The sequence below is a fragment of the Gorilla gorilla genome, chromosome 10 (genome assembly GCF_029281585.2).
Source record: "Gorilla gorilla gorilla isolate KB3781 chromosome 10, NHGRI_mGorGor1-v2.1_pri, whole genome shotgun sequence".
NCBI lineage: Eukaryota > Metazoa > Chordata > Mammalia > Primates > Hominidae > Gorilla > Gorilla gorilla.
The window spans coordinates 60,861,181-60,878,765 of record NC_073234.2 but is presented as its reverse complement, the minus strand read 5'-3'; the positions used below and the strand labels follow the sequence as shown (position 1 = coordinate 60,878,765).

The following is a 17,585-nucleotide window of genomic DNA, read 5'->3' as shown; positions in this document are numbered from 1 at the left end:
GAGGGAAGTAAGGGTGCGCTTGGGGTTCTATAGTTCTCTGAAAGTTCTTTAAAATTCTGAGGAATTGAATTTATTTCTATGTGTCTCAGGGAACCTTCCAGGTCTGGGTATTATTTAGGAGGGACATGAGGTTCTCCAAAGCTAGAGCTGCCTTAAGTGAATAAAAATGGCAAGCAAGAAAACCCCCATCAACCACTCAACCAGTCAACATAAAACTGGACAAACTGGCCAGGCATGGTGGCTCATGCCTGTAATCCCAGCACTTTGGGAGGCCGAGGCAGGCAGATCACGAGGTCAAGAGATCGAGACCATCCTGGCCAACATGGTGAAAGCCCGTCTCTTCCAAAGAAGAGAAAAATTAGCCGGGAGTGGTGGCAGGGGCCTGTAGTCCCAGTTACTTGGGAGGCTGAGGCAGGAGAATCGCTTGAACCCGGGAGGCAGAGGTTGCAGTGAGCCGAGATTGTGCCACTGCACTTCAGCCTGGCAACAGAGCAAGACTCCATCTCAAAACAAAACAAAACAAAAAAACAAACAAAAAACAAACAAAAAAAAAACTGGACAAACTTCAGGGCATTGTTATCCCTCAAACTCTTCATTCTTCAATGAGATCAAGATTCCTACATTTGAGATAAGGATTATAGGCCAATACAGGACTTCATGTTTTTTGATATCCACTGATTTTTACTGATGTCAGAAACATAATTCATTTGTTCCCGTTACTTTAAAAATCTTCCTATCCGCACAGCTGAATCATGTTCACCTCTCTTATCCAGCCATTTCTCTCCATGAGGTAGGGATGAAGAAGCAGAATTACGTCTGTTTTTCTTTTCTACTCCATTCTGTGGTTTAAAATAAAAGTGTAAGCTAAACCTTCCAAAATTTTGTGCAAAATGTATGCAAAATCTAGCATGACTTTATTATGAAAAATATAAACATTTTATTTACCCTTAAGCTATAAAGTAAACATTTTATTTATCTTTGTGCATTGTATAAGCAACCTGTCTTTAAGCAAGATGAAGGCAGTGTACATCGCACTTAAGAGCAAAGGATTTCTTGGCAGATTTTTCTAACCGTGTGATCTTGGACAAATTATTCAGTCTCTTCTAAATATCTATTTTCTCATCTACAAATGAAGTAGTTTAATGGCACCAATCCCATAGAATTGAAGGTATTAAAGCAGTAAGGCATATAAAGTACTGTCATACAGATGTTGTACATTTGAAAAACATACTGACCATTACTCCTAATAACTTCAGCAGCAAGTATTTCTGAGCAAGTTTTATATAATAAAAACAAAAGGGATAAAGTAAAGTTAATAAAGTTAGTGAAGACGAATGTGACACACTGAATATCTAGGATGCCAGGTCTACTCATGTCAACATTAGAATGAAGAAATACTCCTCTAATAAAATGAAGAATCTAATATATCTCTGGGATTGAACTCGGGAGAGGTATGATGAGTATGGTGAACAAACACATCATGAATTAAATAAGTGATGTAAAATGCATCTAAGTGCGTTTGACGCAGTAAGTTTGCTGAGACAAGTCATATGTATTAAAGGGCAGGGTTTATCCCAGTTGAATGCTGTGTGTAAGACACTGGACTAGGTGCACTCATCTCACTTAATACAGTCATTTAATTAATACTTCTATTATGAAGTAGACACCATCTTATCCTTTTTTATGATGTACTTCCCATTTAATAGATAAGAAAACTTTGTTTTAGAAATGTTAGATTGTTTATCCAAGGACAGGCCAAGAACACAGAACACAGCCAGGGGCAAAAGTACAAATGCAAGTGTGTAAATAATAAAAAAGTTACAAATAAAAGGAACAAAGTAGCAAATAAAATGGTTTCTTTCTCCTAGTTTGACAAAAATACATTCGTGGCAAGCTGGAATGACATTTCCTATGCAGAATTTTTAGATTCATTGGAAATCAATGCAAGAACAGTGTTGCCTGTGCCCTATCCAAGAAGTAGCCCTGCTCCTTCTATCTCTGGCTTAGTCACACTGGGAGGGACAGCCCAGCTTTCCTATCTCAGTCCACCCCTTTCTGCAAACTGACCACCCTCTGTTCATTCCTCACACCTAGGGCTTCAGTCTTTGCAGTGTGGTCTCACCTGGGGCAGAAGATCTCAGGAAAGATGCCCATGCATGTCCAAGTAGCAGGCTTGGAGCTGCAGCCTGGGGGACTTAGAATATTGTCCAGAAATGGGGAGGGGCAGGCACAGGCTCTGAGTAGACAAAAGCTCTTCACCCTCACCCTGTATTCTGTGTTCTCTGAGGAAGGCCATGACCCAGGAAGGCCAGCATGAAACCAACATAGATCAGAGCAGTAACCTCTCTTGCCTAGGTCTAAGAGAGGTAGTGGCCAAGACCACACTGATTGCAAGAAGGGGAGCCCAGATGGGTTTGCTGAAAAGTGCATACTTTTCACACAGCTGAATACTTCTTTTCTTCCTTCTGCTTTGTCATCAAACTAAGATATTTATATATTAAAGTGCAGTTCTGAAACTACATGGCATCGAAGAAAGACAATGAGAGAGAGGGTAAAAGAGGAAAGGAAGAACAGTATGTGGAAAACACGGGTGGATAGAGGGAAAGAGGAGACAATGAGAGGAAACACTGCATGTGGAGAAAGGTAGTATAGTCATTGGAAGGTTACCTAATATAGGTAATAATATAAATCGACTATACATGATTTAAGCACTTGTATTCCTACAATAAAAAGTTTTATTATAGAATAGACATTAAAGCAGAATGTGATGCACATACAGGTTAAGAAGATTGCCAAAACAGAAAGACATAGCCAAGAAGATGTAATCTATCACATACATGTTCTCAAGATTAACAACTAGTTCTCAAATGAACTTCATAGCACCATTAGCCATATAGTTCAATCTAAATTTACAGGGTAGTTGGGGTGGCCACCTGTGTCTGCTGATTGTCTTTAAAAGAAAAATAAATAAATTTCTTGTATATTATGACTGGAGGTAGGTTTGCAATTTGTAACCAGGCACCAGCTGAAGTTAGGCTCCTACCTCCCAGGAACCTAGGAGATGGGGAAGTTATCTTCCTCTGTGATGACATGCCAAAGTGATGGTGCCAGGCCCTTGGGGAAACATTCTTGGGGTGCTTGTCTAGTCTTTAAAAATATTTTTATACATTTCAGAGAGGTAGAGAAATAAATCACAAGTTTTCTTTTTCTTTTCTTTTTATTTTTCTTTTTTTTGAGATGGAGTCTTGCTCTGTCGCCAAGTTGGAGTGGAGTGGTGCAATCTTGGCTCACTGCAACCTCCGTCTCCTGGGTTCAAATGATTCTCTTGCCTCAGCCTCCCGAGTAGCTGGGATTACAGGCATGTGCCACCACACCCAGCTAATTTTTGTATTTTTAGTAGAGACAGGGTTTCACCATGTTGGCCAGGCTGGTCTCGAACTCCTGACCTCGTGATCTGCCCGCCTCAGCATCCCAAAGTGCTGGGATTACAGGCATGAGCCACCACACCTGGCTGAAATCGCAAGTTTTCTAAAGTAAATAATGTAAGCAAAAGTGTGTAGGGAGAGAAGTCTCTTCTCCTATTTTGAGTATGGAGAATTAAACTACTTATTTTTACTTGCATTTGCTCTTACGTATTCTTCAAGTTTTACTTACAAATAATGTGCTTCATTCTCTTGTCTATTCATTGTTCAAAATGTATGTCTTCCACAACTTTACAGGAATATCATCATTATTATGACATTATTAATTCTAAAGTGTTTCAATTTTATCGTAAAGATTTAAAAAAATGCCTTGACGGAAAGCACATATGCATCATGTAAGACAGTATTTCTTCTCTTAAAAGTGATCTTGTTGGTGAATGTATTTACTAAATAAATATGAATTGAGTATCCTGTATAGTTCAGGCAACCCTCTTGTCACCTGGGATACTTCAGTGAATTAAACAGGCAAAGAAACATTGGGTTTATGCAGCTTAAAACCTAGAAGGATACAGTCAATAAACAAAAAACATTATAAGCAGTAAACATGTTATATTACAAGGTGATAAAATCTATGGGATAAAATAGAGTAATATTAAATATAATGGTATTTGGGAGTATAAAGGTGGGGATGAAGTTGCAGTTTTAACTTGTCAGAGTGTGCCTCACTGAGATGAAATTTAAACTGAGACTTGAAGGAGGCTAACTCTACAACTAATTAATGAGTAAATGGTTACATCTTTGCAGGAATACAGAAAAGAGAGTCAGATATGTTATCTTAATTTTGTCAGTTATAAGGAACAGTAGCCAAGGACAGTGTGGATTCAACATAGCAGAATATTTTGCTGGGTGTCTACGTTCATTTGCCTTGCTATCCATAAGGAAATATCTGAGGCTGGGTAATTTATGAAGAAAGGGGGTTATTCACCTCCTGTATTTGAAGGCTGTATAAGAAGCATGGCACCAACCTTTACTTCTGGTGAGGGTCTCTGGGTGCTTCCGCTCACGGCAACGGCCAAGGGCAGCTAGCCTTTGCAGAGATCACACCGTGAGAGAGGAAAAAAAAGAGAGGGACCAGGAGGAATGACAGCTCTGTGGGAAGTAACAGAGCGATAGCTCACTCATTACCAGGAGGACAACCCAAGCTATTCCTGAGGGGTTTGCCCACATGACCCAAACAATTCCCAACAGGCCCTACGTCCATTGCAGGGATCAAATTTCAACATGGGTTGTGGGGAGACAAACTCCTAAACAATAGCAGTGGGAAGAGGTGGAATGCTGGAACTTGGGACTTATGAATGGGGAAGAAAGCAGATTGGGGAGTTTCTGCTCTGTCCAGGAGAAGAAGAGTCTCTCTAGCACACATCAATGATTGAATTTCCACAGCTTGATTCTCCTCTCTTTCTTAAGGTCTTAGAACCATGACAAAAAGACATGGATAGGTGGTATATGCTGTTCAAGTGCTGCCAGAATAATAAGACTTGTATAAAATAAAAAAGTGGCTTTTGATAGTGTCATAATCAGACCACTTTTATAGTCTGTGCTAACAATGCTGTTTTTGAATAAAATCTTCTGTTATTTGCTGTAGGTGGCTTCTCTTATGGTAGTTCATCCTCTGGTGACTTTGACAGAAAAAAGCCATTCTTTAGCTTAGGACTTGGTGCTCCAGGAAAGGCTGAAGACAAGTCCGGAGACAGACAGGATGCTGGAAGTTCAAAGTCAGAAGACACCCCACCAGGTACTGTTCCAGAAAAACATATGTACCTAGCAAGCAAGTGCTTTTTGTTTTCATTTTGGATAATCTGATAACCTACGTTTTATTGAAGACAAAGCCTGCATAGAAATAGTGGAAACCCTAAAGATGCTATTTCCAGGGCCAATGAGAGTGATAAATTCTGTCTTTAGAGAATTGTGGCAAAAAAGTTTACATTAAATTAATTATTGTCCTGATAATATTTATTTTTAATGTTATCTTTATATTTAGTATCTTTATTGTTATGACATATTTCAGTGCATAAATTAATAATTTAAAATGCTCCCTGGACCCAAATGTACTATAGAATCTCTCCATTCACATTTCTATAATCTAACCACCATTCATTTTCTACACTAGGATTCTCTCTTACACACTCAGTTTACTAAATAGTAGCATAAAGCTGAGTTTCTAAACAGTGTGTAGACTCCATTTTTTTTTTTTAGGAAAAATTTTAAATGTCTTTAGGTGAGACATTTAATCTCATTTGACATATCTTTCCCTGCTGGCCTATTTAAACTTTCAGTGTGCTTGCCTGGTCTCTGAAATCTTTAGAGTTTATACCTCTACATGGGAAAGAAAGAGGTTCAGTGAAATAAATAACTCCAATATTTTATATGAAAATTTAATATCTGAGTCCATGTAATAAAAAGGCAGAAATAGCTCTGGGTATAGAGGTGTGGTTGTAATATCTTTAGGCAGGACATAAAATTTTATCTCTTTTCATGAGTTTGGTAATGTTTTATCCTCATACATTATGTAGTGCCCATTTAATAGTGAAATAAACTTTGTTTAAGGAAACTTTGTTTTAAAAATGTTAATTTGGTTAGCTGAAGACAGGCCAAGGGCCCAGTCATGGTCAAGAGTATAAATGCAGGTATATACATAATTAAAAGTTACCAATAAAGGAACATAATAGGACATAAAATGTGTTGCTTTTTCTACCTTGACAAAAGTATGCTTGTGACAACCTGGAAGCCAGGATCCAATGCAGAATTTTTAGGTTTATTGGAATTCAATGCAAGATCAGTGAGGACTGTGTCCTGGCTAAATTCCCCACAGTCATGCTCCTTCTGTCTCTGGCTTATTCCCATACTGGCAGGGACTTCCCAGGTTTTCTATCTCAGTCCGTCTCCTTCTGCACACTGACCACCCCTTCTCCATCCCTCAGACCTAGGGGATGGTATTTGCAATGTGGTCTCACCTGGAAAAGAAGGTCTTAGGAAACATGCCCATGCATGCCCATGTAGCAGACTAGGGACTGCAGCCCTGGGGCCCTAGAATGTGATCCAGAAAGGGAGACTGGGATAGCACAGGCTCTGGGTAGGCATAATCCCTTCACTCTTGGCCTGTATTCTGTGCTCTCTGAGGAGTGGCATGACCCCAGGAAGGCCAGAGGAAGATGTGGGTAGACCAGAACAAGAATCCCTGTTGCCTGAGTGGAAGAGAGCTACTATCCAAGGCTACCAATTTCAAATGGAGGAACCCAGATGGGTTTGACTTAAGAGTTTATACTTTTGCTCTGACTGAATACTGCTTTGCTTCCTTCTGCTTTGCCACCAAACTAAAATATTTATATATTAAGATGCAGCTCTGAAACTACATCACATTGAAAAAGACAATAAGAACGATGGTAAAAGAGAAAAAGAAGAAGAGTGTGTAGTGAAGAATGGTAGATAGAGGGAAAGAGGAGAGAAAGAAGGGAAATACTGTATATAGGAAGAGTAGTACAGGTAATAGTGGTTGAAGGGTTAGGTAATAAAACAATAGTATATATTGGCTATTCATAATTTAAACATTGCTTTAGTCCTAAAACAAACACCTACATGCAAATTTTATAATTTCAAAATCTCTTAAATGTTAAATGCCTTTCCCTAACACTACATAATAGATTATTATTTTGACTATTCTCATAATCACAGACATATTTTATTTTTCCTATTTGTTTTAGAAAAGTAGAGATATACTTGCTAGAAACATGGAAAATGGCTAAGAATTCCAAGAGAGGTTGTTGGGGAAATGTCTTTGAAAACAGTCTCCTGCCACCTCTGAAAATCTGTTCTGACAGGCATCTCGCTATAAAGATTGCAGACACACAGAAATATTTCTTTTTTATAAAACAAGCAGATAAAACAATTACATGTAAGTTGTGAAGATAAGAAATAACTAGTTTTCTAGTGGACTTGACAGCATCATTAGCTACAGGGTTCATCCTACATTTACATGGTAGTTGGGGTAGCCATCTGTGTTTACTGATTGCTTTAAAATAAAAACTAATTTCTTGTATATTATGACTGGAGGTAGGTTTGTGATTTGTAGCCAAACACCAGCTGAAGTTAGCCTCCTACCTCCCAGAAATTTAGGAGATAGGGAAGCATCTTCCTTATGACTACATTTCAAAGTGCTGGCCCCCAGCCCCTTGAAGAAACATTCTTGGGGTGTTTATTTAGTCTTTAAAAATGTCTATATACATTTCAGAGAGCTAGAGAAAGTACACACAAGTTTTCTGCAGGAAATGATCAAATAAAAGGTATTTGTGGAGGGAGAAGTCTCTTTCCTTATTTTAATAGGCAGAATTAAGCCACTTATTTTATTGTATTTGTGATTACGCAGTCTTCAAGTGTTATTTACAAATCATTCACTTCATTTTTTGGTCTATTTGGTGACCAAAATGTATGTCTTCCACAACTCTACAGGAATATCACAGTTATTAAGATGTTATTAATTCTGAAGTGTTTACATTTTATATAGAGATTTCAAAAAATATACAAATGGCATGACAGAAAGCATATACACTTCATGTAACAAGGTGTTTATTACCTTAAGAAGTGGTCTCTTTTGGTGACTACATTTATTAAATAAATACTGAGTGCTCTCTATTGTTGAGGCACTGGTCTGGACAGCTGAAATCCCTCTCTCAATAGAACAGGCAAAGAAAACTTGAGTTTATGGAGCTTAAAATGTAGAAGAAGGGTACAGTTAGTACTCAATAAGCATTATAGACAGTGATAAAAGGTGCATCCCAAGGGGATATATTTTACCTTGTGTATTACAAGGTGATAAAGTCTGTGGGATAAAATAGAGTAATATAATGGTTATTGGGAATGTAACAGTGGAGTGGGGTTGCAATTTTAAGTTGTCAGAGTGTGCCTCATTGAGATGAAACTTAAGGAGGTGGATGCTACAATTAATTCATGACTAAATGTTTACATGCTTTCTTCCTTGCAGAAATACAGAAAAGAGAATCAGGTATGTTATCTTCATTTTATCAGCTATAAGGAACAGTAGCCAAGGACCATGTGGATTCAACATGGCAGAATATTTTGATTGGGGGAAGTGGGATGCTAGAACTTGGGGCTTAGGAATGGGGAAGGAAGCAGACTGGGGAGTTTCTGCTCTGTCCAGGAGAAGAGTATCTAGTACACATCAATTATTGAATCTTCATAGCTTGATTCTCCTCTCTTTCTTGAAGTTTTAGAACCATGACCAAAAGATGCAGATGAGGTGATTAAGTCAACCAGTGTTGTATATTGTTCCAAGTGTTGTCGGGATAATGAGACCTACTCAAAATAAAATGTGGCTCTTCATGGTGTCATAATTAGACTACCTTTTTAGTCTGTACTAGCAATGTAAACATTTTTTCTTCACTGTAGGTGGCTTTTTTTATGGTAATTCATCCTCTGGTGACTCAGACAAAAAAAAGCCACTCTTTAGCTTTGAATTTGGTGCTACAGGAGAGGATGAAGACAAGTCCAGAGAACGCTGGGATGCTGGGAATTCAAGGTCAGAAGACAGCCCAGCAGGTACTGCTCCAGAAAAAAATACTTACCTAGCAAACAAGTGCTTTTTGTTTTCATTTTGGATCATCTGATAATCTTTCTTTTGTTTGCAGCACATGGCTTTAATAGTCATAGATACTCTAAAGGCACTGATTTCAGGGCCAATGAGAGTGATAAATTCTGTCTTTAGAGAATGTTGGCAAAGATGTATACATAAAATTAATTGTTCTCCTGATAATTATTTTCATACGTGCTCTTCATACTTGGTACTATTATTCTAATGATGAATTATTTTTCTGACATTTTTACTGTATAAGTTAATAATCAAAAATGCTTCCTGGGCCCAAATGTAGTATAGATTCTGTCCACTCATGTTTGTCTCTGTATCTAACCACAATTGATTTTCTATATCACGGTTCTCTATTAAACTAACATATCCAGTTTGTTGAGTGATATGATAAGGAAGAGTTCCTAAACAGTTTGTGGCCTGCAATTTTGTTTTTTAGAGGAAAAAATTTAAATTTGTTTAGGTGAGGTGGGGTCCTGCTGGTTCAATACAATTTTTCCTACTGTTCTACTCAAATTTTTACTGTACTTGCCTGGTCCCTGAAATCTCTATAGTTTGTACCTCTACAAAATGGGAAGGAAGCAGTCCCAGTGAGGAAAATAAGTTCTATATTTTACATTAAACATTAATAGTTTTGTCTCTGAGGTAAACAGGCAGAAACAGCTTTGGATGTAACATCTTTATGAAGGACACAAAATTTTCTATTTTTCGCTCACCTGTTTTGGGACTGACAAACTCAGTAGGACTAAGGAGATAAGACAGATCCATTTACACTTGTTTACATTAGGTGTTAGTCATTTTCTCATGTTCTGTAGAGCACAATAAAAGTTTATCGTTGATGGCCCCAAAGTTTCACCTTTCTTATGGAATTATTTCAAATCTCATGGTAAATTGGTTGCCATTCTTACTCCTGATTCTACTACGTAGAATTATATATGGAAAGATATGGAATAAGGGAGATCAAGGAATATATCAGAAACTAAAATGTAGCTCTGCTTCAAGCAGTGTGCAGGGATTAATTTCTTGTATTGTATGAATGAATAAAACTTTTCTGTGGTAATGATTGTATTTTTGTATGGCAGATAAAACCAGTTCAGCAGGTGGTACTGTTTGGTGGTACTGCTTCAAATCAAAATGAAATTGGTAGGGGTCCCCGATCAAAATGGATTAGATGTAGGTTCAGTAAATGGATTAGCTGACTCTGACTCTGCTGCCAGGGAAACCAGGTACTCTGTGTTGTTTCTTAGTTTATGCTTTTGTCAGAATAATCAATCAATTGATTTAATTAGCAAAGCAGGAATTGCTGGTGTTTTTGACAAATACACATTTAATGTTAGAGGAATTCATGAGAAAAATTTGTAAACTCTTTGTCTGGTTCATAAAAAATCTATATTAACTTCAACAGAAATCAGTAATTTAAACAATTTAGTGAAGAGGCAAGTAGGATTGAGGCTTCCCAGGAGCTTAGACCTGGCAAGAAGAGTTTCTATCCCCACTCTTTCACACTAACCTTTGGGAAAACCATTTAACCTCTCTTGTTCCCAAGTTTTGTCATCTGGAACAGAAAAATCTTGGGCTCTTATGTTTGAATGACATCTACCATGTCAACTTTTAAAATCCCATTACCCATATTTGAACTAGTTTTCTTGAAAAAGAAGGCTGGAGAAAATAAATTTACAAAAGTATGGATGAATAGCATTTCATATTCAGAAACTAGAGCCAATGAAGGAAGTGAATGACAAGAATGTATAGTAGCTCTAGGTATTTTTGATTTAGAGCAATTTACCTGAAAAGATGTGAACACTGGTAAAAACAAGAACAAGGAGTTCACTGGTGGTGAATCCATGGACCTTGGTGCTCATGTCAGTGACTCAGGAATTCTGATCCAGAGACTATTAATACAAAATACAAATAATTCTTATTCTTTCTGTATTACTCCCAATAACACTTTAATTTTTCATTAGGCAGAAACATTTGCCTTTTGATTTTGGAGTTGGTGGTGAAAAGAAGAGTGAATTAGGATTTGGTTTTGGTAATTCTGGCTCAGTTGGTGTCAGTGGTCTTCAACAAAAGGCTTTGGTGAAAATGAAATACAGAGCGCTGGAAATCAAGTTCCAGTGATCTGGATATTACTATTCAGGTTTTTGCATCGAAATAAAGAATCATAAGATGTGTTAAAATACTCCCTTGGTGACAATGATTTTTTTCTTTCTTTCTTTTTTTTGTTTTCAACAGATAGCACCAACACAAGATATGGTGCTGGCTTTAGTAGCAGTGGTGCCTCTCTGGATGTGGGATTTGGTTGGGGGACATCTGATGAAAAGGGATTGGAAGTCGGTAAAGCTGATGGGAGTGAAACTAGAGGCAGTGGATCTGCTGGGGGTGATACCATAGTCTTTGGACCTGACGCAGGTAGCTCAGGTATTCCAACTAAGACTCATTCCTCAAAATTTTACATTGATTCAGTTAATTAATTGGTTAAGATACTTTTATTTTAATGTCACTTAACAACGAGATTAATTAATTAATATTAACTTTAATCACATTTTGATTTTCCATTAGTTGGAACTGGTTCTTCTGGTTTGAAACTTGGAGCAGGGAAAGGTGATGCTGCATTTGGTTTTGAAGTTTCTGATTCGAATTCATTTGGTGACACTGGCATTAGTAGCAAAACAGTTGAAGGAAATCAAACGAGTAGTTCTGGAGGATCTGTTTCCATTGATCTAGGTATTAATATCTGACTTTTGTGCACAAAAACGTCTGAATCATAAAATATTTTCAATACACGGTGACAATTATTTTATATTCTGCAGGTGATACCAGTTTAAGAAGTGAGAATCAATTTGTTGGTGGTAGCTCTCGAAATTCGATATCCAATTTATGGGATTCTGGTCAAGAGGGATTTGGAATCAATGAAATTGGAGGGAGTGGAATGAGTGGCAGTGTATCTGCTGAGGCTGGATTCAAAGGTTTTGGATCTGATGCCAGTAGCTCAGGTATTCTAGCCAGTTTTGTTCCTGAGATATCCACCTGAATTCCAAATATTCATTTATTTAAAAATATTTTGATTTTTCTGTTAGTGGGAATGCTTGAGTCTCTTGAATTTGGACTTGGAGGAAAAAAAGTTGGAGCTGGATTTGATTTTAAGTATTCTGGTTCAAGGAAATTTGGTGGTAATGAGCTTAGTGAAAATGGAATAAAATTTACTAGAGAATCTAGTTCCAGTGATTTAGGTATCGATATTTAATTTCTTTGCATTAAAGTTTGAATCATAAACTTATTGAAATGCATTCTGATGATAACCATTTTATATCGTGTAATTGGTACCAGTGCAATAAAAAAGGGATTTTTTTTTTTTTTTTTGTGACAGAGCAGAAAATTTGGGCTTTGGTTTGGAGAAATTTGGTCAAAAGGGATTTGGAACAAGTGGATCTGGTTGGAATGAGCAGAGCAGCAGTAAATCTGATGTCAGTGGCGCAGGTGGTTTAGTCCTGGACTCTGCTCTGGTGAAATTTAAATTGATTTCAGCCTTTCATCCATTATTTTATTAACATTTTATTTCTTCACCAGTGGAAAAGTCCTGGTTGTTTGAATTTGGACTTGGAGAAATGAAGGGTGGAGCTGAATTTAACTTTAGAGATTCTGGTTCAAATCAATCTGGTGACAATGGCAATAGTAGTAAAGATTTTGATGGAAATGGAGTAGGTAGTTCTGGAGGCTATAGTGCTAGGTACTGATTGTTAATTTCTGTGCACGAACAATTCTGAATCATAGTATGCATTGAAAGTAATTCTAGCGACCATAATTTTGTATTCAACAGGTGATTCAAGTGCAAGAAATGGGTTTGAAAATTCTAGTGGTATCTCTGAAGATTCAGGAGTCATATTGGGGTCATCTGATCAACATGAAGTTGAACTCAGTAGAACTGGTGGGAATAGAAAGAGAAGCAGTGAACCTGCTGAGGCTGGAAACTTGAGTCCTGGATCTGATGTCAGTGACTCAGGTATCCTAACCTGGACTCTATTTCCAAGAAATTCCAATTAATTTCTTTCTTCTTTATTTCTTTTACTCACATTTTGATTTTCTATTAGGAGGAAACACTTGGTCTTCTGGTTCTGGAAGTGGTGAAGGAAGTAAGAGTGCAGATGGACTTGGTGTTGGTGCTTCTGGACTAAATGAATTTGGTGAAACTGGCCTTAGTGGTTCAGGTACCTGTGATAATGGAAGCAATGTTACTGGATCTTATTCCTATGGCATAGGTGTTGAGATTTCCAATGATCAGAAAATCAGAATTCTAAGATACATCTTATAATAACAATGAAAATTGGAAACACTATTAATAGTAATTTAAAAGCAAGTCTGCATTCTTGAATGTTGAAATATACTTAGATGTAATCAGGCAAATGATATTTAACATTTGTTGGCGTAAGATGTGGAACCGGTTTCACAGCTGTGAATATATCAATGTGGAATTCTTTTTGTTGCTTTTATGTAAAATTGATTTAGAGTCAGTTGAAGAGATAGTTAAAGTAGCAGCTGAACTGTTGGTCTCAAACTTTGTATCCCAAATCTGGACTTGGTGGCTTTAGTTTTCTTTGCAAGCCCATTGCTGAGAAGAGTAAGACTTTCATCCATTTTTAAAATCCTTATAAAATTTAATATTTCCACTTAATGAAAACATTCGATTGTATAGTCTTGGAATTTGTAGTACAAATTGTTAAAATAATATGTATTCTTGATGCAGAAACTGTTTTGATGCTGTTACCAGGGCCGGAATGTCCTGGGAACCACTAGAGTAGGCGACAATAGAACTGGGGGCAGTGGATCACTTCCAGTAAAATGGAGGTTCTGGAAAATATTCAGGATTAATCTTTAGAATTCAACTTCAGGATTAATATCTTTTTCTTAAAAAGTGAAATGTAATGAGCAAGACATACAGTGTAGTGTAGTAACAGTTGACCTGACACAGGATTGACTATCAATTAACCTGTTCCAAGAAAGGCCTGGCCATACAGAAATAATAATTTTAATTTTGGTCGCTCTTAAACTTTGGACATCAGTTTTGAAGTCAACACTTCCATAGAACTAAGAAATTTGAAGTCATTTATTATTTATTGGCATGGATTTTTTTTAATCACAGTTGGTACAAATGGTTTAAAAGACACCTAATTTAGGAACTCCAAATAGGCTACCATTAGCTCAGGTATTCATATTTAGGTTTTCTTTCTGAGAAATGTATTCAGAATAATTACATCTTATGTTTCTAATGTGGAGTGGTTACCAATTTGTGGATTTTTTTTTTTTTTGGCTATTTGGATGTTAGATTTTAACTGCTTTGATTTTTCCATGTGAGATAGACTTTACTAAGTAGTGTTATTTTGGGTAGTGTTCCTAATGGCAGTAAATCTAGTGGCTTTGAAATGGGAAGTCTGAATCTCTTGACATTAATGAACGTGTCAGTTCATTTAGATTAGTGGTTTTCATATTTCTGGTTTCTGTGAGTGCAGAATCTTTTGTTTAATTGACCTCTTGAAATAGTAGCCAGGTTTCCTAAAAGTAAAACAATTCAGAACGGGAAACAGTTAGGTTGACACTGGGATAGGAGACCTAGAACCCTGTGTACTGAACTCTTTTCCCTTACCCTTGACAAGTTTTAAGACAAATGATCTAGAAAAAAATTGATTTGGTGTCAGTTGATTTAGAGGCGAGGCATTTAATTTTCTTACCCCAGCAAATTTTTGAGTTGATATTTTTTTTCTTGTACAGCTTTACACGGTCTTAGTCTGCTAGCATTAGCATTGCTGGACTAGGACCTATGGTCTCTCTGTCAGATATTCTTTAAAAATCACTTTACCAAGTAAAATTATACATATAAAATAGCCTGATAATTTGTATTAAAACAGGTGTCACAAGCTCGTCTGAATATAGTACGTCTGGACCACTCAATACTCCAGGTAATCTGATTTATGACTTTGGGTGTTTAAAAAGGTACACACATATATATACACTTACAATGTTGTAATGTTCTGCTGATTATTGATTTACTAGGACTTGATATTATTTTTTCTCATATTGAACTCTTAAGTGCTACTTCTCTTTGGATACTAAAGTTCAGATGGCCAACTAAGTATTTGAAACAATTTCATGAACTAGAGAGATTAAACCACATTTTAAGGGAATTCAAATAAAACATATTACAACTCCTTTACTATTTTAGACATAGTATTTTTAAAATGCCCTCATAAATAAATTAGGAGTTCAATATATTTCCACTCAGTCTGAGTAAATACAACCTGTAGTAAAGAGAAGAAGCTTCAAGATAGATGATAAAGGCATTTTGGAAAAGATTTTACAATTCTATCAAAACATCTACTTTTGTTATTGTTGTTGTTGCTTGCTTTTAGGCTTTACCCTATGATTGAATATAAATTTATTTGGTTACAAAAAAGGGTCATTAGATATAAACAATCATGGGAAATGTAAAGTTTTAAAGTATACAGATTATGCCCTGTGAGTGGGAGAATTGAATTTTCCTTATAGAAAATTAAATTATTAGTATTAGATAATAGACTGATTTACTAAAATGTACCTCGGTCCTATTTGTGTCATGACTCCTGATAAAAATTGCCATGCAATGTTTTATTTCCAAAGCTGAAAAATATTTCTTTAAGGGGTGCAGCATATGTTAGTAATTGTACAGGGCCGCAAATGCATAAGCTCTTAATGATTCGTGAACATACTGAAAAAGTGTGGACTGCAGAGTTAATCATGTATGTGAGTGACTTTGGCAAGTCCCAGCTCTCACAAAGTTATCTATTATATGTGTCATATAATATACAGAATAAAAAATTCATTGATGGCCTTCAATGCCCACTTTTAAGTTCCCATGTAGAAGTTCCAATATCTTGTATATTTAAAATGAATATATGTCTTAACATTGAAATAATCTATGCATTGTGTTGAATAGAAAAAGGATCCCACATTCCAGAAGCAACTCCAAAATACTCAGAAACAAATGCAATTATTGGTAAGTAAAAATGGTTGTGATATTCATTCATATATTTATGCCCAAGCCAGTACCTAATGAGGTCACAGAATCAAATTTACAAAATTTGAAACTAGTTTTATTTATTTATTTATTTACAAGGTCTCATTCTGTCATCCAGGCTGGAGTGCAATGGTGAAATCATAGCTCACCATAACCTCTGACTCCTGGGCACGAATCCTCGTGCCTTAGCCTCCTGGGTAGCTGAGACTATAGGAAGGCACCACCATGCCTGGATATTCCTTTTTCTTGGTAGAGGCAGAGTCTTGCTATGTTGCCCAGTCAGACTTGACCTTCTGGCCTCGAATGATCCTCCCACCTCAGCTTTCCAAAATGCTGAAATGACAGGCATGAGACGCTGTGCCCAGCCTGAAACTAGTTTTTAAAATGTCCCCATCATCTGTCTGTTTAATCGTTGTATGTTTGAGTGATATCACATTTGTACTATTTTTTCTCCAAAAAACATGTATACACACACACATATATACATACATCTATACACATTCATATATACACACATTTATATGTATAGAGATAAATGACATAATTCTTTACCTTCATTCAGTATAAATGGGACTTCATTCAGACTTAGAAAAACTATCTCTACAAAAAAAGCAAAGCAAGAAAGCATACAAACCACCACTTCCCTCCATATATTCCTTCCCATATTAGAGACAATTTTTGTTTTCCTATGGGAAGCAAGATGTTTTAAATCTTGCTTTATTTTAGCCAGAATAGCCAACTTAGGGTATGCTAAAGAAGTACTCATGTACTAGTTTTAGTGAGTCTTTGCAGTAGTGAAAGAAAGAAAGCACTGATTTAAGGTGGTGGCTGTGAGAATTGAACCTGTCAGTGATTTTATTTCTCTTAGGACAAAAACACTTTAAAACAGACCTAGAAGGTATGCTAATTGTTCTAAATAATTATGTACACGTTCCTCTGAATATTTTATAGGTGAAATATCTACCTGGAGCAAAGGAGCATATAAATCTTTCAACGGCCGCATCTTTTTCTTTGAATCTTCATGCCCGTACACTTTCTGCCGTCACTGCGTTGAATCTGGAGGGGATTTCAATATTGAGATCAAACGAAACAATGATAGTGAGATTGAAAAAATAACAGTTCTAATTGACAATAACGACATCTCTATTTTTGGTGACACCATTTTAGTTAATGGAGAAAGGTAAATAACGTAGAGTTTTGGGTAAATGATATAAAATTATTTGAAGTAACCTAAGCAAAAAAGGAAAAAAAAAGAAAAAGATAAAAAGGGAGATGATACTTTCTTACTATTTTGATGCTCTTATCGATATTTATAATTGATCATTGGCCAAGAGTTTGATAAATGTGTAAGACTTTGACCTATTTCGGATTGTAAGACATTATATTTATTCCTATAACAAGAAGGAAAAAAATTCTGTTGTTTGAGTATACTGACTATCTAGATTATGGGAAACGTGTA

The 17,585-nt window shown here is 36.5% G+C and overlaps 1 protein-coding gene across 1 annotated transcript in view; it reads left to right on the top strand.

The window, feature by feature from the left end:
• Positions 1–17,585, top strand: part of MUC19 (mucin 19, oligomeric) — a 181,107-nt gene that overhangs the window by 7,659 nt on the left and 155,863 nt on the right. Inside the window, exons 4-13 of the mRNA XM_055358896.2 lie at positions 5,066–5,217; positions 8,886–9,035; positions 11,314–11,499; positions 11,641–11,805; positions 11,892–12,074; positions 12,899–13,081; positions 13,170–13,211; positions 14,982–15,032; positions 16,046–16,105; positions 17,078–17,306. Of these exons, the coding sequence (XP_055214871.1) occupies positions 5,066–5,217; positions 8,886–9,035; positions 11,314–11,499; positions 11,641–11,805; positions 11,892–12,074; positions 12,899–13,081; positions 13,170–13,211; positions 14,982–15,032; positions 16,046–16,105; positions 17,078–17,306 (1,401 nt within the window). The remainder of the gene's footprint in view (positions 1–5,065; positions 5,218–8,885; positions 9,036–11,313; positions 11,500–11,640; positions 11,806–11,891; positions 12,075–12,898; positions 13,082–13,169; positions 13,212–14,981; positions 15,033–16,045; positions 16,106–17,077; positions 17,307–17,585) is intronic.